Source organism: Oryzias latipes, chromosome 22 (genome assembly GCF_002234675.1).
Source record: "Oryzias latipes chromosome 22, ASM223467v1".
Taxonomy (NCBI): Eukaryota; Metazoa; Chordata; class Actinopteri; order Beloniformes; family Adrianichthyidae; genus Oryzias; species Oryzias latipes.
In genome coordinates, this window is record NC_019880.2 from 16110016 (window position 1) to 16137628 (window position 27613).

The 27613-nt window shown below is 41.2% G+C and overlaps 1 protein-coding gene across 3 annotated transcripts in view; it reads right to left on the bottom strand.

Moving 5' to 3' along the window:
• tiam2 (T cell lymphoma invasion and metastasis 2) overlaps positions 1-27101 on the bottom strand; it is a 67192-nt gene extending 40091 nt beyond the window's left edge. For 2 of the 3 annotated variants that reach the window (XM_023952068.1, XM_023952066.1), the window contains exons 1-3: positions 26891-27101; positions 3414-3492; positions 1733-2878 (exon numbers count right to left, since the gene is read on the bottom strand). In XM_023952068.1, the coding sequence (XP_023807836.1) occupies positions 1733-2872 (1140 nt within the window). In that variant the 5' untranslated portion in view covers positions 2873-2878; positions 3414-3492; positions 26891-27101. Of the gene's footprint in view, positions 1-1732; positions 2879-3413; positions 3493-6712; positions 6907-26890 lie in introns of those variants that run through there. The other variant, XM_023952067.1, reaches the window with a different exon arrangement.
• Positions 27102-27613: the final 512 nt, after the last annotated feature.

Sequence of the window (27613 nt, forward strand, 5' to 3'; positions counted from 1 at the left end):
CGTGACGGAAAAATGCCCACCGAACACTGTAACTGTTCTATTCCGTCTTTTGTTTTTCTCTAAGACTCAAGTGACTGAGCACAAATCCCTATTAGCAGATTTAATCCCGGAGGAGCGTGATGGGAGCCCTGAAAATCTCCACCCAACAAGGCGAAGTCATTCATTGACATTACAGGAGGGGTGGAGTTAAATCTCCAGCTGGGGTTTAGTTTCCGTCATCAGAGAGTCCCAGAGGCTTACAGCGATCCTTTTTGCAGTTCCCAAACTGCGCTTAGAAAACTCTAATCACTTTCAAGCCAAAATAACAGGGACAATCATTCGGGATTACCAGGAATATTTTCCCTCCGTCAAGCTAATTCACTAAGAAAGCTGATTATTCCTGTCGATTATATGCTGTAGGGCTGGTTCCTGACACGTGACAGCACACTTGAAATCAGATTTTCCTTAAAAAAAATGTTCGCGCCTTTCTCTGACATCACAGTTGTATCATTAATCTGTAAATCCTGATCCTTGCAAATCTAAGAAATATTTTTGATCAGATCAACATATTGGCTGCTGTCAACTACAGCTGACTGAAAGACAGGAGTATTGCAGCTCTTTGGGATGCAAAAGAAGCTAAAAACTAACCATCACAAAGAGGCCCCCCTAATAAGTCATTGTCACAGATGAAGATCAGATCCCAACTCTTCGTCCTCAGAGGATGCTCCATTGTGGTATAATCACTCCTGTGTCTTCCTGAAAGTCAGACTGGCTGCCTAACCACCTGTATTTTGTCTCAACCTATGGTGACTGGTCCTGGACAACTGGTGTTGTGGACCAGACATTACGGATTGTGGCTAGATGTGCCAGGACAAGCACTGTGGCTAAAAATCAAATCTAGAAGAAATCAGGCAAGTACTGCATTTTTAGTACTATACGTTGCATGGTTTGCCCAGGGCCTAACCTAAATGTGATTGTTTTAAAACTAAATAGTAGCAACAGCTAGAGGGCACTTTAGGTGTGTGCATCAGTATTTGCTACAGACTGCAATGCAGAAGAAAAAGTACCGCTGAGACTTACCCTGAGCTTGGCAAAATTGTTCCAAATAGATATACAGGATGAAGAACTAAACAGATTTAGTGATTTGAAGTGATAGGAGTTTCGTTGATATGTTCGCATATTCTTTATGGTTATTCGAATAATTTTACACGTGTTGCGCTAATGTCCTAGAATCCGACGATGTTTTAAGAGGCGAAATAAGCATCAATGTGTTAGTGTGGTGAAGCCTTCATTTATTCAGTCTATTATGGTTATCTCTTCTGTTATTATGAATTGCCTTTCAAAATGAAATGCTTGTTCTTGTTGCTGTATTTTGTGAAATACATTTCTCCCAAAAATGCAACTTATAGTCCAAAAAACATGGTAGTGTTTGCCGTGGTGTTGGGCAAAGAGCGGTCGACCTCTGATCGGAAGATTGCAGTTACGATTCCTGCCTTGTCTGACGGTCAAGGTCATTGGGCAAAACACTGAACCCCACATTGCCTCTGGGTTTGGGTACTAGTGGGTATAGATCGGTGCCAGTGTTTGGCAGCGGAGCTGTGGAATGTGTGTGTAAATGGAACTGTGACTGTACAGCACTTTACAAGTACAGTATACGCCATTTATCATTTACTTTGCATACAGATTTCCTTTTTTATACATTTTCTAATGTTATAATCTTAGAAACGTGTAAACAGTCCCAGCCCAGACTCACCTGAAGCTTCTTCTTTTTGCGGCTCAAGCTTCCCGTCCAGTCACTGAAGCGTCTAATCCGGTTTCTGAGGGAGTCTTTCTTGTTGAAACCAAACTCAATTCCAGCCTGCCCCTGGTGCTGTACGTGGCTCTCGTACTGGTTTAAGTCTTCACTAATGGTGTGAGCTTTGGGCCTGCGGCAGGGCAGAGTGTAAGACAAGTACCTGGGGGATTCTGCGCATTCCTCCTCAAAGGGAACGTCTAGAACTGAGGCAAGGGAGGCTCGGTGAGGCCTCCGGCCTGGGGGAGACTCCTGTATTTGGGAGGACAAGTCCCTGGCAGTGGGGAAAGTAGCAGCCATGGCGGAGTCCTTATAAAGGTCTGTGATGGATACAAGGGTTGGCTGTTCTGCAAAGGAGCCATGTTGGATAGGGGAGTGGGCTAATGTTCTGCTGGTTGAACAAGGTTTTTCCTGCTCACAAAGCTCTGTGCTGGGCCCCCACGGAGAGTCGTACCAAGACCCTTCAGAGCTGAGCGAGCTCCCCTTGCTGGTTCTGGCTGTGGAGGAGGTAGAAGCTGGTGGGGGACCACCGCAGTGGTCATCCTGCCTGCTACCCCTTGAACCAGGCAAACTGGGAGTGGAGGTGGTCTCCAGGTTAGGAGAGAACTTCAGCAGCTGAACAGGGCCAGAGGTCGCATCCAGGAGAAGGGGGTTTCCAGAACTGTTGGTAAACTCCACCCTTAAAGTACCGTCCTTTCTTATCACCACTCTAGGACTGCTCTGCTCCTCTAAAACCTCATCACTGTGTCCATTCAGCGCATGACCATTGAGCTCAGCTCCGTATGGATTTCCGTCGTAGTCATCTGACATGTGTCGTCTTCGAATCACACAACCAGGGGATCGGTGTGACCGCTGCTCACTTTGACTGCCCCTGGTTCCTTTAGCTGCATGGTAGCTTTTAGGAGGGGACAGACAGCCACGCCCCCCACATGAGGACCTGTACCTGGAGCCTATAGGGGTGTTTTTCCACCACATATGTGGTGACAGAACATCCTCTTTGGCCGAGCGGAGTTTCAGTGAATATGGCTTCTGTTTCCTGGGAAAGGTAAAGCTTGTGGCTTTGGGAACCTCAATGCTGTACTGGCTTTCTGAATTTCCCATCTTTACCTGGAAAAGCAAAGAAAACAAGACTAGAAAATTCAGAATAAGACAGAAGAGGAAAAGACAAGCTTAATAATCAAGCAATATTTGGTACACATAATACTGTGTGGAGTCAAACAGCACCAAGTCTAAATTATTCCACAGACTTTGTGAGCAAACCTGTTACAGTCAAACTTTATTTTTCATTTCAATGCACTATTTGGAAAAAAGTTGAGTGATCTGATCAAGGTTTACGCCGTGTGACAATCCTGTGAGGAGATTGAAACATGACATCAGACAGGGTGTTGCGTTGGAGCCGCAGAGCCGTGATGCGGTAGACGTTTCATTACAGCGCGGCAGAAGGTAAATTGCAGGGATATAGGCACTGGTAAGAGGCTGCGTCTGCCAGCTTTTGTGACACAATTGCATAACAGGTTTGGCCTTGAAGTCTCTTACTTAGCTCACAAAGCAGATTACAAACCTACAGGAAACATTTGGAATAAGTGGATCCACAGTAATAGAAGACTACAGCAAACGGGATAACCTGCATTGTTCTACTCACCTGGCGGAAAGTCCCAAATAGAGCTTCTACACATGCCTCATTTCTGAAAATAAACTCATTCCTCTGTTCTCTGGCTCACCTGAAACACACAAGAAAAGGGTGAATTAGTTTCCTTCCTGCACGCTGTAATTTGCTTTATGTAATGAGCTTCTCACTTGATCACAGGTGTTCAAGTTCAAAAATAGAACTCAAGAGCTTTTGGAAGTGAACCATTTTACCAAAGTTTTGAATGTTCCAATTCTGCGCCTTGCAATAAATGATCCTGACAGCGCGACAAAGGTAAAACCATTTCTCACAAAATGCAAAGAGCGGTTACCATGGCTGAGCTTTGTACTGCAGACAAGTAAAGTAGCAGATCTACAGAGCAGGACTTGTTTGAAAAGTCTCTCCTCCCAAAGCGAAACTTTCCCCAAATCAGCTGTCCAAACCAAACACCCCTAGCATTTTTTCCACAAGAAAATGACGTCGTCCTTCAGCTTCTTTGGGAGGCTTTTTTAAAGTTTACTCAACTGTTTATTTTTAAACCCTGAAGTCCTCACGTTCCCTGTGTGCCCCGGAGAGCACAAAGATTCCAGGATCGTGGCGAATAAGTGCTATAGGGCTGCTATTTGTCGAGGCTTCTAGTTGCATCATTTGACTGTGTGACCATCATCTGTGCAATATAATCCATTTCTGTATGAGAAGTTTGCACTGTTAGACAATTTCAAATGGACAGTCAGTCAAAACCCCAAACTGTCTACTTTTTACAATCCCTTTCCTTGATTGCACCCCGATACACAGCATTGTTTTCCTTTTGAACAAAATGTGTGGCTTTAAAAAATACATTAAGTCCTAGTTTGAGGAACAGGGCTTAAGAACAGAGAACCCAAAATATGCCACAATTTTTAAGCAAATGTGTAGAAGAATTATTTAATAGGCCAGTGGAAACTTGGCGAAAGGCATTCCAACAGACACTTGGGAGTTGATCGAGGGGTTAGCTTAACATTTGCTCCACCACTTTCGAGTCAAAGGGAAAAGAGATAACAATGTCACAGATTAAACCTATGACCCTAAAGCCATCTATAAAAGCATCGTGATTGCAGCAACAAACCAATAGCTTTTATCTTTAACTGACAAGTTATGTTAAAGTCTAGGTCCACAGGACTCCTAAAAAGACGTAAAAAACAGTATTTTAGTTCAACTGCTCGCTGATTTCCTTCTTCAGGAAACTTGGAAGGGCTTTGCCATGACGTTATGCGGAAACACGTTTCACTGCAGCTGGGTTTCAATGCCAAAATACTGAACTGGTTTAGAATATTACATGATTCAAATAACAGTTTAATGTAAATATGTTCACTGATTACATTACTTAATTTTTATTTAAACAGAAAGTTTAGTTTTAGCCTGATAATTGCCTAAAACTACCACTCCAATCATCTTTTGATCTATTGTAAAAGGTGTTCCCAATGATCTTTTATTTAAGCTTAATTTTCTTTATATATGTCTTCTATCATCAGAAAATGCCACAAAACCATGTTAAAAAAGACCAAGAACACAATACTCATTGGAGTCTTTATAGGGAATAAGATTGATTGATTAGTTAAATTCTTTTGCATTTTCTAAGTGAAGATTAATCGATGTATTCCCTATAGCTCTACTTTTTTTTTATTTTAGAGGCAAGTAATTAAGGACAACATGGCAACTGGATGGAGAAATTTACAGAAATCTTCTATGATGAAGACAAGAAAGCAGCTGTCGACTGGACCAACAGTCAACATAAAGCCGGTTGTCCAGCTTGTCACACTGACTACTTTCTTTTCACACCACTCCTGATGCGTTTATTCAGCCGGAGCAGAGCCGGGCGCATGAAAGGCCCGAAGGCGTGCCAACACACAAGTCTGAAGATGCACACGTCTGCCTTCTGCCGAAAGCTGAACTGTTGTATTGTGCGCATTTTTTTTGAGAACAAGACAGGCCTTTCCTTTTAGCTGCTAACCACTGCACCCAGTCCTGAACCCGCCCGCCCTCTTCCCCTTCAGGCCCCTGTTCTCGTCAAAAAGGCTTCCTGCAGGCCATCTGCTTCGGGGCCAAGAGACCACTGCCACCCCAGCGCTCCTCCACACACCCTATGACCTGGCATTCTTCTTCCTCTGCCCCTTGAGCAAAACTCCTGCGTTTAAGCTTCATGTTTAGACTGACACTGTGTGTGTCCTTAGTCTTGGAGACTGGCAAGAAAAGAAGGGCCACACCTCATTATGTTATAAACACAGTCTATGCATGAAGTCTGTAGGACGAAACTGAAAGAAGACCAATCCTCTGAGTCTGACCATCACATCTACATCAAAGCTGATGAAGAAATAAGGTTGAAGAAACTAAAATCTATGTTGTTTTGTATTTTTTAGCGCTGACCCTTTCAAACGCATTGATTGGGGTTTGTGTTGCTGCAATTTTAGAATGTCTGAGGTCATTTGTTGTTGTTAGGAAAAGTTAACACACAGCTATCCCCCCTTGTGTCAAATCAGAACCCATGAGACTCGTCTCTTATCACTTTCCTCTGGCGCTGCGACAGCTGAGCTCTTAAAGGAACAGAGTGCCAACAGCTCCGCTCACAAGCTTATGCAAATCAAACCACAGGTCCTTTCGGCATTCTAACAACAATACAAAGGGAAGAAAAAACAGAAAACTGCAGCTGGAGCCAAACGCCAGGGCATCTCCTGCTGGGATTTTTGTCACATGTTAAAGATTTAAAGTATCTTGGGGTTGTTTGCTTATGAGGAGAAATGTCTATGAATCACTGGCTGGGAGCTCATATTACTTGTGGGGTGGATTCAGCCAAAGCTACCAAACATCCATCAAAGTGCTTGTTAAGTGACTTTCAAACTTTTTCATTATACGTTTAAAAACTCAGCTTCTGGCGGCCAACCAAGACTGACATGGCAGTGCAGGGAAAAGATTTATACGTGTACACCGTTCCGATGGAGGCCAAGACAAACGATTGACTGCGCTTTAATGCCACTGTGTAAGCGTGCAGTCTCTCCAGTATGGAATACAACCTTTCAAACAGAAGTGTGTCAAACTCGGTTACCCTTTAAAAAGGAATGCAAGATAGTTGCTGAAAATCTTGTAGCGTATTAGGAGACGTGATTAAGACCTAAGAAGTCATTGAGGCCCTACACTGACAGCTTACACAGTAAGACATGTAAAGCAACATTTTACCAACAAAAACAGTGAACCCCTACACCCCCAGTCTCATTTTATTTCAGTAAGCAGGAGAAACAAAGGTAGGAGAGAGATAAAACAGAGTCCATAACATGTCTTACCTTGGTGGCCCAGGCTTTAATCTAAAAGTCCTTTGAAGAGCTTGCAAAGGAGTAATGTAGCTGGAGTTCTTTGAATCTCCAAGTAGATTCTCCCTGCCAATGCTCATTCAGTCTTAAAGCAACATACGCTCACCATGTCTGACTACCACACACACACCCTGACACACTGGAGGACACGTGGAAACTCCCTCCCGGCTTTAGCGGAGCAGCGAATCACAGTCTGCACTGAGGGCCAAGAGGAAGAGCCAAAGAGCAGGGTGGAAAAAGTGAAAAGTTCTTAACGGAACAGATCTCTCAGGCAGAAAGATGTTTTATAGCACTCATGTTTACTCCAATACGAGAATGTTCCCTCCCCACCAACATCCAGCTTTTCCGTTAGCTGCAAGGAGGGCTAGTCGCAGCCACTGTGGTTTTTCCAGAGCACTTTGAGGCGATTGGGCGAGACAAACTGGCGTGCAACGTCTGCAGACCAGCCGAAGAGGGTCTGCCTGGGACGACGCAATGACTGGGGGTCTTGTCTGACCCCAAAAACCACAACGACCCCAAAAAGAGGGCCGGAGAGGCAGCCACTAAGAGTGTGTATGCAAGGGTGTATGAATAAAAAGGAAAAGTCCAGTGAGGGAGGTGGAAAAAGTTGTAGATTTGGGGCCAAATAAAGATGGAAATAAATGTTCCATAAGTTTGAAATCAAGACTTCGCAAAGTGTCCTAACTAAAGGCTTTTTTTAAAGACACTGTAAGATCCTTTAGTCTGGATTTTTTGTTAGTTTCATCCATCATTCAGTTACCATATCTTCAGAGGGCACTGTCAATAAAAGGTCTGGATTCAAACTTATGTTATTTAAGAGGCACACCGAACTATAAGGCACATTAACCGAGACAAAAAAGTTCACAGCAAGTTCACCGCCTGTTTGTAACATGCTACATGTTAGCCTCATTAGCACAACTCCCACGCTGAGTCCGTATTCCTTCCCTACTCTCTACAAACTCACTTTGTAGTGCGTTCGCCATTTTGTAGCACTGCCCGAATCTATAATTCCAAAATCGAGTGCCTTAGAAAATTTCCTAGAAGTCTCTGGGGAAAAAAAACAGTCTTTATCGATGCTCCCTAGATTAGTGAATACAGACCACAATGCATTGCGTCTGAACAATTTTTGCCAAAAAAAAAAGTGTTTAAATATTTTTTGTGTAACTTCAGAAGACAGTGGATTCATAAATGATCGTCGCAAAACCCTAATATCAATTAGATTTTAACTTTGTGAAATCAATGACGTCATATTCGCCGTTAAAGAAAAAAAATGGTGTCCGAATTGCTTTTAAAAATCCGGGGCAGTCCATAGTCCTGCACTACATAGTTTTTAGTAGTTAGCGATTAGGGTGAGAATTCGGACACAGCCCCAATCTTTTCGGAAACTTGTAAAAAAAAAAAAAAAGAAAAACAGAATAAAACGCTAAAACAAACATTAGTGAGACTATGCTAGAAAGAGGTAAAAATAAACACAGTCTGACACAGCTACATGTTAGACGTGTTAGCGTTTTTACAAAAACACCCAACCTTGCTTGCTATATGTAAAAATAATACAAATGACATTTAAAAAGATCACCAGGTACTTTTAAAAATTGCTTCGACACCAGTATGCAAAAACAGAATAAATGTCTGAGGCGCCTTAGATTATAAGGCATACTGACATATTTTTGAAAAAAATGTAAAAAATTTATGTGCATCCTACAGTGCAGAAAATACGGTAGATCTTTGAAGCAAGCAGATGTGACACAATAACACAAGAACAGAGGTTTGACCAAAAAAACTAACTTTATAGCAGAAAAAATGATGGTACTTATTTACATTCAAAAAGAATGTCACTTTACTTGGTGACTGGGATATATACAAATGATGAATAACAACGATGCATAAGAGCTAGAAAGAGGGACAAAGGAACAAAGGAAACAAAGTTTTTGTACCCTCTAGTGGATAATTAACAGAATGCATCAAAGACAAATGCAAAGAAAGAGGGCAGAGATGGGAAAAACTTTTAACAGCAAATAAATGTATCCCTTTAAATGAAAGAAAGGGCCAACAGACGAGACTTCTTCTAAAGTTGAGGGTTTTTTGCAATTGTGGTCACACAGTCAACACCTTAAGGTGACAAAATAAGAGTACACTTCAGCTTAAAAAAGGAGTCAAGAAGTCTTCCTTCCAAATGAAATGTGATGTAGCGCACAAGCTTCATTGGGTTCTACTCTAGAAACATGTCTTGGTCTAAATAGCTTTTCAAGGTCGTGTTCGTGCCACGCTCCATGAGCAGCTGTGGAAAAGCCTTCCATCAGCCAGCTGATTGACACAGACTTGTCGGCTATGGGACACAATATCAGCTACGCTCAACGGGGCTGAAGAACTTGGTTAACACCACAATAGTTCTTATGGTCTAGTCTGGGATCGCCTCAAAGCTTTTCTGTCTGCCTATAGATGCAGGCAGTCAAAAGGTTGGTCGACCCACCCCTGAAGGAACATGAAAAAACTGAAGCACAGAGGCAGAGAGAAGGCAGAGGGGGGCCTACGGTGATGAATATTTATACAGAGCAGGTGCTGGCTTCCATTCCACCCAGCCAAATTGCCTGACCCCTAATTATGTTCAATTAGGGATCCATTAAGTTCCACCCTGCAGAGCAGTTTTAAATCCCCACATATATTTCAATTCTGGGCCACTGACTCATCAAAACAGTCATTTTCTTTCACATCGTCAGGCAATAAATAAAGGAGGAAGTCACCCATGGATCATGAAGGTCACACTGCTCTATGGTATTATTCAGGGAAAACACAACTGGAATTAAATACCAGACACACGTTTTCTGCAGACGTTTGAAAGTGTGTTGGCACAGACTTTATCCAAATCAGTTTGCTTTAAAACATTTCTTCTGACACAGAGGACTTGACAACTTCTAGTTGCCCATTTGTCACTTGGCCTAAAAGTAACAGTAACCTTACAAAACATCTGCCCAGATTTAAGACCACAAATAGAAAAATAACACTCAAATGGGCTGGATACACAACAGAAGCTGCACAGCATTTCTTTATGATTCACTTTTAATTTGAACTACTTTTTTTGCAATAAGTGAAACTAAATCCCAAATGCCATTTCTTGGGAGTATGAGAAATTCCTAAAAATGGTAAAGATCTAGGGTTTTTTTTTTGGACCTTTTGAATGATATATACATTTAATGGATAAAAAAGGCCTGATTGGTGGCTGAATCCAACAGAAACATGTGTAATTTCTGTTCAGGCCAAATGGATGGCAACTGTGCACGCTCCCAGCTGCACAGCACCTCATATGTTTTTAATAACTACAGTTTAGTGGGGCATCAATCCTGTTAATGCAGTGTGGTAGAGACCTTAACCTTCCATGTAAATGACTGGTTTTATGCCAAACGCATTCATCATGTTATATTTAATCTCAAGACTCTGATTTGTGATAATTCGTCTCTGATGAAAAACTCAAACTACAGGGAGGGTGGGGGTTGGAGGGGGTTCCTGTGAGAGCTTTCTGACGGATGTGGAGCTGGAACTGCGTCGGGCAGGGTTGGAAGAAGAAATATGAGTTTTTAGTGAGCCTGCTAATATTTCATATCTCTCTCATAAACAGGATGATGGAGCTATTCTTGTGGCTGGAGGCCGTTTATGGTTTGACGCCATTGATTATCACGCTCACTGGGGACTGTGGTCCGCAGCAGTTTTAGAACCGCAATTTCCAAAGGGAAGAGACAACTAGATTTTAATTGCCTGATATTAGCACCAATTAGGAGGCAGGCTCATAAAGAAGCAAAGACTTTTAAATACGAAGCATCTGGAATTGCATTTGAAATTAGTCGGGTGGAGGAGGAGGAGGACGTGGAGGAGGAGGTGGTGGGTGTGTGCGACAGATGGAATTTACTTAAGCCGGGATGCTTTAAATCAGGGTGAGAGGTCAAGCCTTTTGTTCAGCTTTGGGTTCCTCCCTCAGATCCCCTCCCTATCTCCTCAAAATGCAACCAGTGGTTATAGACTCTTAGCTATAAAGGAATCAAATCATTTTCTTAAGTCATAATTTTACATAAATTATTATACTAAACCTTTTTTTTTTTAAATAATGAGTTTTTCACCGTGCAGTTCTGTTATGACTTTGACTTTTTTTCTGCACATTCATGCTTCAAAAACCATCATGTCTAGATTTCCAGCTCTCATTTATCATGATTGGTAATCAGAAAGAGTAAGTCCAAAGGGGGCGCTCAGAGGAGGTTTTTTTTACATGATTTGATTTTTGTATTTAGGAGACAATGACTCTAGACATCCTCAAGGGGGTGTCAGTGTCTGTCTGCAAGGAGTCAGAGTGTTTATTTTCACTTTTAAATGTGTCTTTCTTCATTTGAAAAGGGAAGAATATCCAAAAAGCAGAGAAAATAAGCAATTTAATGAGAAAAATAAAGCGGTTTTGAGGCCAAAAAAAATGGGACACGAAAATGAAATATACTGGAAGACTTGCTTCTGAGTATTCCAGCACATAGACTAAAGTCATTTGAGACTTACAAGCATCTCAGTTTAACCTTGTTTAAATTTTTTTTCCTCTCTTTTTTACAGCAAATCTACAGCACGACCTTATTCCAGAGAAACACAGTAATGTAGAAAATGGAGCTTATAGGACGAGTGATGGAATGAAAGGCAGGTAGTATGAGGACAATCTGCAGTAGATAAAGGCAAACGTGTCTGATTTCATGAAAATGGAGCAAAAAAGAAAGTTTCCTTTTGCAAGAAAGTAGAAATGCAATTATGCCTCCCTGATAAGGGGAAATGGTTTTTAAGACAAAAGTGAAAAAAACAACAATGTTTTGCCTCCTCAGGTAAAGCAGTCTGGTCTCCTAAACAAAGCATGTTTCTTTGAGGAGTGAATTCTGCACACTTCACCTGCATTAATCCCATTCACATGGTGTGTTATCTCCACTGGAATTGACTGTTACTGTCCTTTGTGGTGCAGCAGGATAATCTGTCACACTATGTGGTGATTAATGCATCTGACTCGCTCATTACCATAGCAAAAGCCACCAAACTGTACTGTGGCAGTCATGTGAGACATACCAGCAACTCCCTCCGGTGATCCATCAAAGATCATTGACCAGAGCAGAGCAAAAAATAAAATAAAAAAAAATCAGAGCCGCAGCTTGTGCTGCCAGAGGTCACACGGATGCGCCGGAGTTATCGAGGAAATAAGTGACGCACAGGGATTTGGAAGCAGGTAGATGTGTGCATTTTTCAGGAATGGATGAGAAACAGAGCGGGCACATATCTTGAAACTCACACACTCGCAGCATCAATCGCTGTCCGGATTAGGAAAGAGTAGCCCATTGAAGGAGAAAAAATCGATTGGTTCACAGTTTGAAAGAGACAAAGCTGATCGCTCACTGTCCCGTAGAGGAGCTAGAGTGGTAGAAGCTGAGCTTTCAAGAAAAGAAAAAAAAATTACATGTGACCGGTGAGGGCGTTTCTATCTGGGGTAGTAGGGCAAACAACCAGGCTTTGCTCAAAACACACACCTTGTAAAGCTGGCAAATAATGCTGCACGGGAGGGGCCAAACAATGAAGATCCAGATGCTCTGTGGGTAAACGTCTGAGAGTACAGCGGACACAAAGTCCCTTCCATCACTGCCACAGGCATGCACTAATCCCTCTCTGCATTCTTGAGGAGTCCTGACGCCAGAAGCCCTTTGCTCCGGTGGCTTCTCCCACCCCGGGTGGTGTTAGCTGCATTTTCTTTTTTTTTTACATCTGCTGGCACCGTGAGAGCTTGACTGCAACCTGAGCGCGATTCAGCTTCAGATCGAAAAAGAAAACGGTCATTCAGACAGCGTTCCAATGCCAAGGGGAGTCATGTGTTGAGGGTAAACTGGCCTTCCAGCTGGCAGCACTTCAACATTTATGACCTATTAAAGGGCCGGAGCACAGATCACAGTCAAGGCAAAATGAATCACTCCACTCTGATCGACTGAGCGGACAAGACCATCGGCCTGCCAACTCATTTAAGCGACCTCACCTGTGATGAATGGGTGCAAAAACAAAAACTAGGCACCAAACAAGTCATATTATTAACTGCTGGCACTGTCTCAGCTCTATCCGTATAAAAACATGATAATACTTTCTGCTTAAGTGTCTAACTCGTTCGAACCGATGTGATGAATCCACAATGATGCTTCAACTCCATTGGTGGACTTGTCTAAGCCTGTCTGGTTGGTTTTTCAGTTGTACAGTTGTGGTCAGAGTTAACAAAGACAACAAAGGAGCGGGTATGTCTTCAGCTATCAAAACCCACTGCAATTCTGTCTGTTTAGCCCTTTTCTTTCCACACATGGAGAAAGTGCTCCCGTTAAGTACTCATAAAATTTCCTGGACAGAAAAGTGAAAGTAAAAAACTGAACCCTAATGCACAAAAATTGGTCTAAAATGTGACTGCAAACATGATATGTTTGAATACATTTCTTTCTTTTGGGGTTGAGGTTGACTTGGTAGGTCCTGAGATATAACATAGGCCCTTGAAAGCCTTAAATCTTGATTTTCCTTTAGGATGCATTGGGCTTTTACCTCATAGTGGAACTTTTCTATACATGTGAGTCAAAACTAATTACCTGTACTTAAAAACATTTGTTATTCAATCAATTCCTGCAGCCAAAACTGAAATAATAATGTACAGCCAAAGTATAAAAGTTCAATCAAGCACCCCAACAGCATTGGAAAATCTTTATCTACCTTTTTATGATATGAGGCTCCTTTCAGATAATGTATCTCCTAAGAAAATAAAGTAAATTCCTAGCTGGACTGGCTGCAGGTCAAAGGTAAACGCAGCCAGCAATAAATAGTTACATTAGACCAATTTCTCTTTGATGGGAAAGCAGACAAGGCTTTGCCCCTGTTATTGCTAACTGAATTCAATTGTTTTACTGCGGCTCCAGGCCCAGTCGACCAGAACCTACTGTATCTGTTGGTGTCCGTAAAGGAGATAAGAGGGGAGGAATCTGAGTACGTCCAACTGTTCAGAAGCTTGAAAGCAACGCTGACAGCTGAGACAGCTGGTGGAGATCCAGACACACAAGTTCCCACAGCTTAAAGCCTGGAGCCGTGCATGTGGAGGTTTATTAGCTTTCATAATTATTTTATGTCTGGCAAGATTTTTCTAAGATTATCAGTCCCTTCAGAGCTGCGTGGATGACTTTATATCCATACCATCATTGATTCATCAATGAACTATTAATGGCCTGTCTAGTTATATGTTTACAAGTATCAATTTTGTAAAAATTAACAAAATGATTTAATCCTTTAGGTAGATATTGGTACAAACCTATCAAGGTCGTTATAATTGTGAGATAAAGAAAAATATCATTTTACCCAGTCCTTAGTCTATTTAACTCTGTATTATGACGAGAAATTAGCTGGGAGCCGTTTTTGACCTTTAATCCAGTACAGGTGCTACACAAAAGCCCTCAAGAAGGCCATTGTGTTCAACCATGGAGGTTTAACACAACAACAACAACAAAGGCTGACCTGAGAAGCCAGTTTCAGAAGCACGCGAGCTCATGTCATTGAAAATCTTGAAAATCTCTTCAAAACAGACTCTTTTGTGCTGCTCTGCAAAGCGTTTTGACACAGGAATGTGGTTTATTAATGTGCAAGAAAACAGAAACAAGCCACCGCTGGCACTGAACGGCCCCCTCATCCCAGGGCACGGCGAGACTCGGCGAAGAGCTAGCAGCTGCGCTACACGTGTACCTCTTTTCCCGACATGATTAAATTAAGGTGCCTGCCAAGCTCATTACTATCCCATTCATACAGGGAGGATCAAGAATGTCAATGAGGATCAAGCTCATAATGCAGTCATCATGCACAACAAACAGGAAAAAAAACTTTCACACGACTACGGACGATATATCATCGACAACTTCAAAGTCGTGATTTTTTTTTGTCTTTTTTGACGACTTAATTATCGTAGGCTTTCATTTGGGTAAAATGAATGCAAGGATTATTGAGTTAGAGCTCACAGGCAGATGTGACAGGACAGAAATGTCCCACAGGAGTGGCAGGGGGGAAAAAAAAATCGACGGGCAGATGCTCAGACCAGCAGAGGTCTGAAGAGGTCAGGCTCTTCCATTACGAAAAGGACAAGGGTGGTATTTATTCACAGGCTTTTACCCACAAGCTGGATGGGCTTAAGAGGGAGGAGAGGAAGATTCTTAACCCCTGAGGCAACTTGCTGACCACACACCATCCACTGTTTCTCTCATTACTTGTGGAGATACAGTAACAGATCCGGCGAGTCCCACATCACAGAGAGGGGGCATGAGGAAGGGAAAGAACCACGACTTAGCGGCTGGAGAGAGCTGGCAGAGACAATCTGCCTCCTGAAGCAGAGAGAACATGGGGTTCTGATCAAACTCAACTGCCAAGACTTGGAAGAAAAAAAAAACAATAATGGCTGAGCCATATTATAGTTTAAACAATCTGACTTGATCCGACTTGTCTGCAGGGCTGTTTTGTCTCAGACTACATTGAATTGGCGCTGCTGCAAAGCCGCCCACAGCTACAACTTTTTTTCCCTGGTATTTTTCATGCCACGGTTAAGTAAGGGTTAATGGCCGACGAAGTGTGCAGTTACTACTTTTTAACGCACGCCGTGGAAGCCTGAACCGTCCGACGCCAAGAGGAGGACGGTTGCTTCCGCGAAGTGCGTTAAAAAGTAGTAACTGCACACTTCGAAGGCCATTAACCCGCTTATACAATGGTCACTTACAAAAGCAATACATATTAACCAGGTTTTAGTCCTTAATTCTTGTTTTTCTTTCGATTTGGATAACTTTTCTCATAAACAGCGTACTATATGTTACGTGATGCGGCGCGTCGCGCAACACCACCGCTGCAGTCAAGATTCGGCGATATATATATGCTGATCGTCCCGATGGGTTGAATAAAGCATCAAGTCAGAGGGAAAGTTAATCGCTTACCGCTTGTTTTTGCTCAGATGATGAAGCAAAAGGCTGTTTTACAGAAGCCGGCGCAGTGATACAAATCATTTAAGCTAGCCGACCGGAACTTCTTTTTTCACCGTGCGGTTATCAGGTTTTAACGCATACCCAGCAGCCAATCAGAATCGAGTATTCACCCGGACCATGGTATAATTTTATTTTAACCGTAGAGTTGTGCGGCTGAAAGAAAAACATAAAAACTTATTGCATGTGGTAAAAAGGAAAAAAGGGTTAATGCTATGGGATCTTGGTCAACAACATAGAAAAGAATAAACTCAGTCTTTTTCATTGTTAGGGTGAAACAATATGAAAGAAAACAGCAAATAAAAAAAACTGGGATAAAACAGCAACATGAAAATAAATAATCGTTAGTCACACACCCAAAAGAAAATATCATCTCTGCTCAAAGGACTGCACTATGTGGAAAACTTGCGATGTGCAATAGTACTGATCAATATTGCGATAGCGATATGACATGCGATCCAAGAATAAGCAAAACAAAAAACAACTAACATGTCATTTCCATTACTTGCAGAAGTTTTATCCAAATGACAAATAACATCACCTAAATTTGACTCCAAATGACCCTCGTCTACATAGGAGGTGGGCATTAAAGATAAAAAGGGTCCATCTAATTGGTCAAATGCGCGAAGGGCTCAATTTAATTTGTTAAATACTTCAAGCTATGTGTGTTAACATTTATGGTAGTCATTCTTTTCAGTTTACAGCGTTTTGGCACCAGCCCCGATTCTCTCATGCTGCTTATGTCGAAGGACATGGAGTAAAGTCTGGTTTTAGGGTCTTTCAGTAGCCGCAGTTGATGCCTCTCCTTGAAAAGCAACTTATTGTTAAAGCTACATTTCCCGGCATTTCGTAGCATTTCACGGAAGGAGGCTAAAAGCGCCAAACTGACAACTGCTTTACGGCAACATAACTTCCCATCATCGATAGCGTGAGGTTAAACTTCTGCCACGATTTAGAATACAATCTCATGTTAAACTATTTCAACTTTTTTGTTTTTACATCAAAAATGCTAAACTTTCATCACTTTTCCTAACCCTTACAGAGGATTTCCTTTATTACAAACTTTTCAAGGGCATTAAAATTGCATTTTCAACGCCCAAAACTTCTCCAGGTTTTTAATGACCATACAAATCCTGTCTACGAGTAGGACAGAAAGGTTTCCCCATTTCCTTTTACATCAAATTCTGATTTATAAACACATGAATCATAGAAAGCAAGGAAAAGAGCTCAAGAAATTATACATGAGACCGATAATATAACATGACAGGGTGAATTTAGCTTCGAGCCAGCTCCTTGAACTCAGACAAACACTTTAACAGTCAGGGGAAAACCCAATTCCAAGTCAGTCGCCACATTATTATTATTAGCTTAGACCTGCACAAGCAAGCCAGCTGGACCCATACAGAGAAAAAATATTGAGATCCGTATTCGTATAATAAAAAATGAGAAAAGAAAGAAGCCATAACCACAAAATTGCAGAGAGGATGACTTTGTCTTGCGAGCAGACCGCAGGGCCTGCCGCTGGAGACAAAAACTGCTCACGTGCATACGCTCAAAATTACTACCAAGGAGCAGGACAAATGCCTAAAGAGACAGGAACGGTTCTCAAAATGACTTGAAGATCGCACCACAGGTTATTAAAGTCATTTTTTACGCAATCTCTGTGAGGCAAAAACAGACATTTGAGCAGAGGATATTGGCAAGCGAGCAAACATGTCACGTCAAAGAACCAGCACAAAGACACTCGAGGCTAGGGAAGTGAAAACAAGCTTTCTAGTAGTTTATATTGAGGCTAAAGATGAATTGCTGTAACCTAGATACCAAAGCCTACCTGCTACATCGTAGCGAGTTGAGTGACACAACAAGCGGCACCTTTTAGTCAGCAGCCGGGGTGTGCTTCCTCGGATCACTAACCTCAAGAGGCTGAATAAATGATTTCACCCCGTGAAAGAGAAATGATTTACACGGAATGACTTCACTGCTGTACATCGGAACCTGTCAAATGCTCGGAGAATATCAAGGACTGTACAAAAAAAGGAAGCCTTTCTCGTATGAGTGCCTTTGATAAGCTGCAGGGTTCACTGCTACGAAAACAGAGAGGCAGCGATCCAAATTTAAGAAGGCAGCACACACACGGCAAATTTAAATTTTACAATGTGGCCTTTGACTCATTCAAACATAAGGTGTTCAAAATGAATCTGTATTTTGAAGAAACTTTTAAAGCCAACTACATATTTCTAAACCTCTAAGAATCTAGAAATATTTTGGAGGCCTAACCTTCACTCTTGTTTAAATTACATTGACTTGGCTCCAGTGAAGAGCTGGACAATGTTCCAAATTTGCACCATTATTGATCTGGTACTTGTAAACTGGCTCTACTGTATTTTTTGGCTCATAAGGCACATTTATTATCCTTTTAAATTTTCCTTTTGTATAAATCTTGTTGGAGCATCACAACTGCCATAGTCAGGAGTAGAGTGATACGTACTCTGCTTCAACATGAAGAACTGGAAAAGTGTATTGTTATGTGTTTTATGTGTTCCAACTGAACAATGTAGAGAGTTGTTAATGAGTTGAATAAAGTTTGACTTCTCTGTCACGTTGCACTCTCTGCAAAGGCTGCTTATTGCTAATAAAAGAGGTTTACAATAACACAGTTTGGTAGAAAAACGTTCCATCAACCCCTAGAAGGAGTCTATGTATACTCTATGTATAGTAGTCATACCACATTTTCAGACTGTTTTGTTTACGCCTAGTACAGCCCACAATCCGGTGTGCCTCATGTGTGTAACAAATCAAATCAAATCAAAGTTCATTTGTATAGCACTTTTACAACACAAGGTAGTCAAAGTGCTTTACATGATGAAATTTAAAAACCGGCACAATGCCAACCCCCCCCCCCCCCCACACACACACACACACACACACACCCACACAAACACACACACACAGATACTCACTCGCTGGGATAAAAGACAAAAGGAAGCAATGTAGAAACAAGACCATTCTTTCTTAGTTTGCTGATATAGCGACTAATGTGACACAACGTATGTTCTGAAATACATGGTAATTAAGTTAATGTTTTCTTTATGTGAATAGAGAAAATAAAAAAGGTATCTGACAAACAACATTGGAAAACAGATGGACAATCAGTCATTCCAAATTTTTGACCATGTTCTAATAGGTTGACACAGGCTATGTTGACCGTTCTATCAAAGATATACACACACGGGCCTTAAATGTAGCCGAATCCTGGCGAAGATTCCCTGCCTGTGAGTGAGGTATTCAATGGCTACTTTTTGATGTTGGACAAAAGTTTGATTTAGTACTTCACAGCAATTAATCTGTGTATACAGAGTCCGAAAATCAACACTCGCGAGCATTTTCTTCTGTTTGAAGAGTAAGGCTGAATCTGAATTCTTCCCCTACGTCTTCTCCCTATTCCTATATGTAGCCCTCCAAACAGAGAGTTATAGAAAAAATAGTTTTGTCTAATTTGAACGTCACTCCCACTCGATGGCATCATCAATAGTTACCAGTCATCCACGTTAGCGCGTAGCTGCCAGCGCTTGGAAAATGCATAACATTATTTTTATAACTTCAAAAAATCATGTAAAAACAAAAAATCTTTACTTAAATTTAAACGTAAACTTTTGTGTTTTGGTGCACACCAATGTGAAGACGAGAGTTTCTTTTCCGCGGCATAGCATGACGCAAATTACCCTAGCAACATAGGGATACGGAGCCCTCCTCCAAAATACTATTTCAAACACACCTACCCCTCCAAATGCACCAACACTGGGAGGGATAGGGAGAAGCCGGAGGTTTAGGGGAGGAATTCAAATTCTGCCTACAATTTAGAATAGATTGATGCTTGCTCTAAATTAGCCATGTTCATTAGCCCTCATTTTGGTTATTTTCTTGAATGCTTTTGCTCTACTGTGCGCATGCAAGGTACACAAGCACACACAAAACAAGAGTGCAACCTCCACCCTCCCAGAATAGAATAGAAGTTATGTACTAAATTCCCCTTCTCCACTGCTTTCAAATTGGCTGGAATAATGCCCCAAATACCCAGAAAATGCATAAAGTGCACTAATTTACAAAATATTCAGCGCTCGAGTGGTAGCCTCCTACTTCCTCCTCGGTAACCTCTTACTCTGTACACCATATTTTTAGCTGTGACTCTGTCATTTCCTTTATATCACATAGAACTAGTCCAAACTATAGACTAGAAATACACACCACAAAGGAAGAGCCATCTGGAAAATCCAACAATTTCTTCTGTTGATCACACCAAGCCACCAGAAGATTTCCATGGTTTGGTTATATGACCTATTCAAGATGTGGTTTTAGCTTTGGACATCTACTAATTATTTAATAATCCTCAACTTTAGAGACATAAACACAACCCTCAAGTAAAGTTTCAGTTTCAAAATGAATGGAAGCTGTTTTGCAACACGTGACAATTGGTTGTTTTTTATTTGACCTATCCTAAAAAGTCTGGGACTACTTTTTTTAGAACACTCAAAAATGCAAGAAAGGACATCTGCAAAAGAAATACTAATTTTCCAGTGTGTTGCTTTTTTTTTTTTTTTTTTTTAAATCTTTTTGTTATAATCAACTTTAATAACATTAGGATTGCACGAGGGCATACCTACTCCAATGACACTTAATGTCACAGATCCTTAACAGGCTCTCCTGCAGAGTCAGCTCACTTATGTCTGCACTGTGTTTACCCCTGCTCTGTGAGCTGGTTGCCCTACATCTCCCACCATCATGTTAAGGGATTCAGCTTTTATTGCACCAGGTTTCTGTGCGTGGCAAGATTTAATAATCCCCTGACATGACAGTGAACTCCCATGGGCTAGACCGCTGAGAGGCAGCACTTACCATACAAGAGAGCCCGCTGGCATCTGCTGTCCTCTTGAGGGACAGATCTGTATTAATATTGCACAACTGTTTCAAGCTGCAACAAGACGAGCAGCAAACCTGCACTCTGTGTAATCCACTCACCTTGGCATCGACCTCTGGATGAACTAGTCACAAATGATGCTGGTCAACAGACTGAGCTGAAGGTGTTTCTGATGAAATTGTCTTCATTAGATTTTGCATGATTTGTTTTCTTCATTGATTGAACAAACACTGAGAACAGAATAAATACTCAGTCCTCCCCATGTCTATCCTTTAAGGTCCACCAAAGGCAACCAACTAAGCTATGGATTACAAAGCTGTAATGAAGGCAGCCAGTAGTTATTGAATCTTTGCTCAAGCTGAAAACAGCTGCATTTCTAGACAATGAGGGAAACCAGTGTCAACTACGAGAGGAAGTTAAGAAAGGTTAATAAATATTTGTGCTTTAAAAACAAGCCAGCCCACACACCGACTGTTCTTCTGCAACCTGGCTGATTCATGATTTCCCTACACAACAGATTTCATGCAATTTACCAAAATTATTTGCACGTTTCCAGTCCTACATTACAGAAATTATGAAATGTCCGACAACTTTTTCTTATCTAGACGTGGGCTACAATAAGGTCCTTCACTCACATGCACTCACCCTTTTCCTTTTAAAGAGCTCAGCCCTGTCGGCCAAATAAGCCCTGACGGTGATATCATCTCAGGAAACGTGTTATCTGGATACATCCACCTCTGTAGAGAAAGGGGTTTTCAAGGAAGCTTCAATTGAGCGTGGCCACTGAGTGGGTGCCAGGGTTGGTGGTAACCTAAAGTAATCAGAATCCTGTCTCTGTTTAGACTGGCCAGACACCAAATGACTTAGCCGGCATGTTGAAAAGAGAGTCAAGAGGAAAATACAGGAAAAAGAGCTTGTCTTTTCCTGAAGTCAAGCCACCGTTGAGCAGTTTGGGGCTGAATAAGAAAAAGAGAGATAATGAGTCTGAAAAGGTTTTTGCACCAAAGACAAATTAAACCAAAGACATTCCTAAGCAATTCCTGCCTTTTGCAAAGTCGAGGAAAAGTGCAGATAAGGACATGCCATGTTCAACACAGTTCACTGGAGCGAGCTTTTGGCAAGCTAAAACAACAGAACCTTGTAGGACAGCAGAGTTTTAGAAAGTATGCATTGTGATGAGTCCTTTGTCATACTACAGTACAAATATTTAACAGCCTAAGATTACAGTAAGAAGAAAATTGGTGCAACAGTCTAAATTAGTAAAAAAAATTCACTTCATAGAACACAAAGATTTAAAAAAAACCAGTAAACTTTCTTAATTTTGTGTTTTGTGCTTTTTTTTTTGCTTTCATCAACAAAATGTGAGTTTTCTACCCGCGGGTGAGCAGGTGGAATGTGTTTCAGTAAATGTGTACCCAGAAGGTACTCCCATCCATCACCAAGAACAATACGAGACACACGGCACCAACTAAACATCTCAATACTGAGCACTCCGGGCAGCAGCAGCAGCTGTGTTTGCCTTTCCAATAGGGCATTGGATGGTAAGAAGAGCCTTATGGCTACTGGACCAAGGTAGAGCTGATCAATCACAATTTCCATTGTTGTATGGACTGACCCGTGAGTCGGCTTAGGACCTCTAGTTGAAGACCGGGTCATTTCCATACAAACAGCACTTGAGGTCTTTTTTAAGCAGGTATCCAAAAAGCAAATACTCTGCTTTTTTAAGTACACAGCACTCCATGAAGCATCGTGACAATGCCTGGCATGAATTTATAATCAAAGGCTCAAGAGTTCTTACACAAAAAAAACTGTATGGGAGGAAAAAACTGCTTTGAGCATAAAAGATTATACAAGAGGTTTTCAGAAGATGTGAAGTATGAAACTGAATATTTGGATTTGTTTAGCTGCAAACACCTTCCACATGCAATTGCCTATCTCATTGTTTAAAGTAGTATTTTATAATAGTTTGCACAGATCTAATGAATGTGCATCCCCTGGATTGCTAGTGTAAGCAGACCGTTAATGCTATTTATGAACCACATGTACCCTTTTACCTCATGCACTCCAGTTTTTTAATGATTTATACTCCCATCAATAAAAAAAAGAGATAACCAGATGACTTTCCATTATTTCTTTGAGGTAATGACATTCCATTATCCCTTAAAGTTAATGAAATTCACAAGTGAAGTCATCTGGTTGCTACCTAACCTTCTTGTTACCTCCACGATTCATAGATATACCACATTTCATACGCTGTTCAAGTCATTCTTCAGCAGGTCAACCAGAATGAGCCTAGTTTAGTTTAGATATCATTTATTTAGATATTACTGGATCCATGGCAACTTGGTCCAGTAGCCATTAGGCTTTTCTTACCATCCAATGCCCATTTAGATAATATTAGTAGATATCTCCCTTAATATAATCAAAAGTAGGGAATTTTTAGCTGTCGCTAGGAGTAGCACGAAGGTACCCATGGCTTTAGCTGCATGGGAAAGTTGAAAGCTCAGATCTGTGGGCATGAAGGGACATGATTGCGTGAGCTTTCCAGTAAAGCAGAAATAAAGTTTGAATTCTAACAGAGTAAGGCTGAATACAAGATAGAAATGCTTCCTAAAATGGATGTTTTTGACACATTCGAAGTTGGATGCTGCTTTTTAACTTGTATCTGTGAGCCGCCAGAAGGGGTCAAAGTGAGCAATGTATCTTAAGGCCGACATGTCAGCTGCGTAGTAGATGAAAAGTCTTAGCTAAGATGCTGTCAACGCTACCTGCTTTTTATAGTGCGCACTCCAGACACTGCTGACCGCATACAACACTTACAAAACACAATTTGAAAGTCAAATATAACTTCACCCGCAGCAGGCACAAACCAAACCAGACAGCCCACCAATATCTTGAGTTGTAAGGAATTTCTGTATGCAGACAAAGGACTTGAAAGTGCATTTCACTGTTGAGGCAGCGTGACTTTATTCTTATGCTTTTACAAAACAGCATGTGGTGTCAAATTTAGCCAGTCAGTCTTAAAAAAATAAAGCCTGTTGCTGAATTCTGAACTAAAAGTGGCGAGGGACGGTTTTTGCTCAGTTTGCATGTAAACAAACCAAACAAAAATGAAAACTCAGCGGTTTTAAAGATAATTTTATCAAACGACCATTCCTTTGTAAAGTCAGCTGCTGAACTTGTCGTCCCAACCGGTGTTCTTTCAGTTGCTATTTTTGGCTTACTGTGTTGTAACACCTCGGAAAAAATAACTTCAATATCAAAGGCCAATTGCAACACAAGAATAATACCATGCTCACACTGGAGGTTGAATGAAGGAAATTTAAAGACAGGTGTAAAAGAATTTAAAGTCGTATTAGTGTTTTTGAATTAAAGAATCAAGAGGGAGTTGTGATTGAAAAACTTAATGATATTATTATCTGCAAATTATATATTTGAACGTTTGTCATGTGAACTTGAAGAGGAATAGCCAAAGTTTTTACTACGATCCATTTTGATAATTGCATGTTCTGTCACCCTGCAGAACCCACCGTGCCTAAAAAGACAATGAAAGGCTTTCATCCCCATGTGACAAGAAGCAAAGATGTTACCCATGCCTGATAAGTCACATGTACAACACCCTATATGGAGAAAAATGTGCCAAGAAGAATACACGAAACACCAGTGTTCCTCAGACTGCTGGCACTTTGGAATTAACATTGAGTTTAGAACAGACCTCTAGAGGGGATCATGTCAGTTTCACTGTGTCCTGATTCTTTCGGTGTCAAAACAATGTGTGTGTAACTCTGTTCAAGCCTCAAAAAGAGAGAGGGGAGCGGTCCATCTCCTGCCGTCAAAAGTACACATACGAAAGCCAGCTCGTGCCACAGAAGGAAACAAACAACAATAATCAAGTTTTCCTCTGAAAGGAAATTACAAGTTTAACTCAATCAACATCTTCTTTGGTTCGGGACCATTTCCCAATCGGAGAAAAACAAAAATATAATGTTCCTCCGGGTTGAGAATTTCACTGCCACAAAAATGCAAACCACAGAGACCAAAATATGCAGATGGTGCTTTTGACCCAGGATTTTTAATACTCGCCTGCAATTAGAAACAACTGGAAAAGACGAACTGAATTATGAGAAGCGCAATTATGTAAGTGGATAATGACTTCTGTAGACTAAATTACAGAGACAGGGGGCAGAAAAACAATCCAATGACACAGCAGGACTCCCCCCTGCTAAAAGATACGCTAAGTAATCTGCTCTCAGTCATTAAGACCAGATCCTAAAGACTAACGGTCAAAGCAAAGCATTTACTCTTGCAGCACCAGTTACCTACTAATAAACACTGCAGAAACATTAATGACCACTTCTGTAGACATGGTAGCAAGAATACTGGGGAGAACCCTAAGAGCAGATTTTTCTTCAGAAGGGTGTTTTTAAGATCATAAGTGGGAGGGGTAACATGTGTGAGGAAATTTATACAGGTGTGTAAAATGAATGAGATCATATAAATTATAAATATAGGTATGCTGGAAAATTTTGCAGGACAAGTCCATTTGTTGTTCAATCGTTGACTGTATACGAGAATCAGACCAAGTGAGTGTGACAGCACAGAGAATGTCTAACTTCCATCTCCAATGAAATGAAGACAGTTGAGTTTTTTCGCGTTACGGATACTGGTATGTTGGAGACAGACGACGTCCGTAAGCACTGCTCGGTCCGTCTGGGTCAACCTTATACCAGTCAAGAGGGAGTTTGTTGGAAGTCCACATCCCTTTCACTTGAAAACAGACTCCGGAGAATCTGTCATATTAATCGTTTGTGGTGGGGGGCCAGCGGGCCCTCTGAGGCATCTGATTGGTCAGTTAATAACTCGCAATACAGAAAAAAATATAATGAAAAAAAAATAGAATTAGAATTAACAATTTAAAAAACAAGTAGTAAAACAAGAATAGCAATTCTGACAAATATAGTGACTGAGTAACAGCTGTTTGTTTCTCAAGAGAGGTCTATGGGATTTTGGCCTCTTGGGGTCAGCTGGTACTTCCTAATGGAGCGCGAGGAGGGCGGGGTCTAGTTCTCGTACACAGTCATTGGCTTCAACAGATGAACTATATTTGCCTATTTTAAAATAAAATATAGGCCTGCTCATTTCTTTTACCCCAGATCACGCCTTTTATTGAAAGGGCGCCAACACACAAGTACCAATAAATGATAAATCTAGGTGATGATTAGAGAAAAATACTATAGATGATTTGTTTTGGTACATAAACTAAGTTTAAACTGGAATTAAAAGGTGTCACACTTAAAAAAAAAAAGGTGGGACCCTTAAAAAGAGGGCATGGCTGCTAGGTGACTCCACCCACAAAGTACCAGCAATTAAATGAGACATTTAAAGCAAGTTTAAAACCTGTAGTGTTACATTCCTGACTGTTGTTAACCCCCTTTTTCCCCCATTATTTTCTAACAGTTTTAGTGAAGGGGCAAATGTGGCAGAAGAGTTCCCAAGAAAGGTTTCCATGACAGAGGACTCAACAAGCCAAAAGGCACATCAAACCCTCTTAGTGATTCATGGCCGTGTTTGCTCTGGGCTGACCCTAGACTGCAGGGGTCCTGGACCTCTTTGTTGCCTTTGAATGTGCCTGGAGAGCCCTTCCACCCAGCACGCGGCCGAACAGCACTACAAATGAAGCGCAAATCGCACCTGGACACTAAAGTTCAGACTCGCATTTATTGGAATGAGCAGAACCCCCAAATATCTCAATCCTAATCCACGTCCAGACCAGCAAAACCAGGCAGACTGCTGGAATGACAACACACAACTTGAATTTACTGAGTCTCCTGAGAAAGGCTGGAGAACTACATTCTCGTCCATAAATTGTTGTGTTTCAGAGTTAAATTGTCAATTGGAAAAAAATGGAGGAAAAAACAACAACTTGTGTTTGGTACAATGCTTATTTTCCAAGTAAACTCCGTGACGAGACGTTAACGTGGGAAAAAAAACATCAGTAGTAAAAACGCGCTTTTGAGAAAGACTTCTCACTACAGCCAATTAAATCCTTCCGCGGCTTAATTTGTCCCAAAAAAACACAAATAAACAAACAGATCAACTTCTCCTCTACTTGAAAAAATGCGCTAACGTCCTAATTAGAAAAATTAGCAACAGACGGCGCGACAAGCAGGGTGACTCTTCTCGAATAGTTCGTTTCCAACTTACCGGATCACGTTTCCTCCGCGTCCTGCTACTCTCACATGTTTCCCTCTTTAGACATTTTTAGAAACGCAGAGCGGTGGCGTTTACGGCTCAAATAAAGTGTAGTTTTGCTTTGAGTCCAGTTCGGTGCCTCAGCTTCATCACCAGGCGATCCTGGGACTGAGCGGACTCCTCCCAGACAATGTGGGGTTAAACTCCTCCTTCAGGCGGACACTGAGAGGGGGGATGGCCGCACAACATGGAGTAGAAACCAAGACCTGAATGAGGGCAAATTGAAGGAAATCTGGGGCTTTTGTGGACTCCTCAGGGTTCCTGTTGACATCAAATAACTTATATTTCTATAAAAAATGTTTATTGTTTATTTTCTTATAAAGGTTTGTTTTTGGTGGGATGAGGAAGAGCATCCCACCAAATGTATTCACTTGTTTTCCTGTCAAACTTTCAGCCTTTAGTCAGTTTAAACCAAACTCTTTCTGGAAAATATGAAGGAAAACTCTTGTTAATAGAAAGTCAATTAAAGGTCAACTGTGAGTTTTAATAATGCCTCTAAATCTGACATTTTTTGAGATATCCTCAACAATTCAGAGTGCCCCTATTTTCTAATTTCCATTGACTGACAAACACAAAATTCCCTTTTTGGAATTAAAATTTTTCAAATGAGCTGAACATTCCTGAACTAAAGGAAGAAAAAGGTATACAAAGCTGTAAAGTGGATCTGTTTTTACT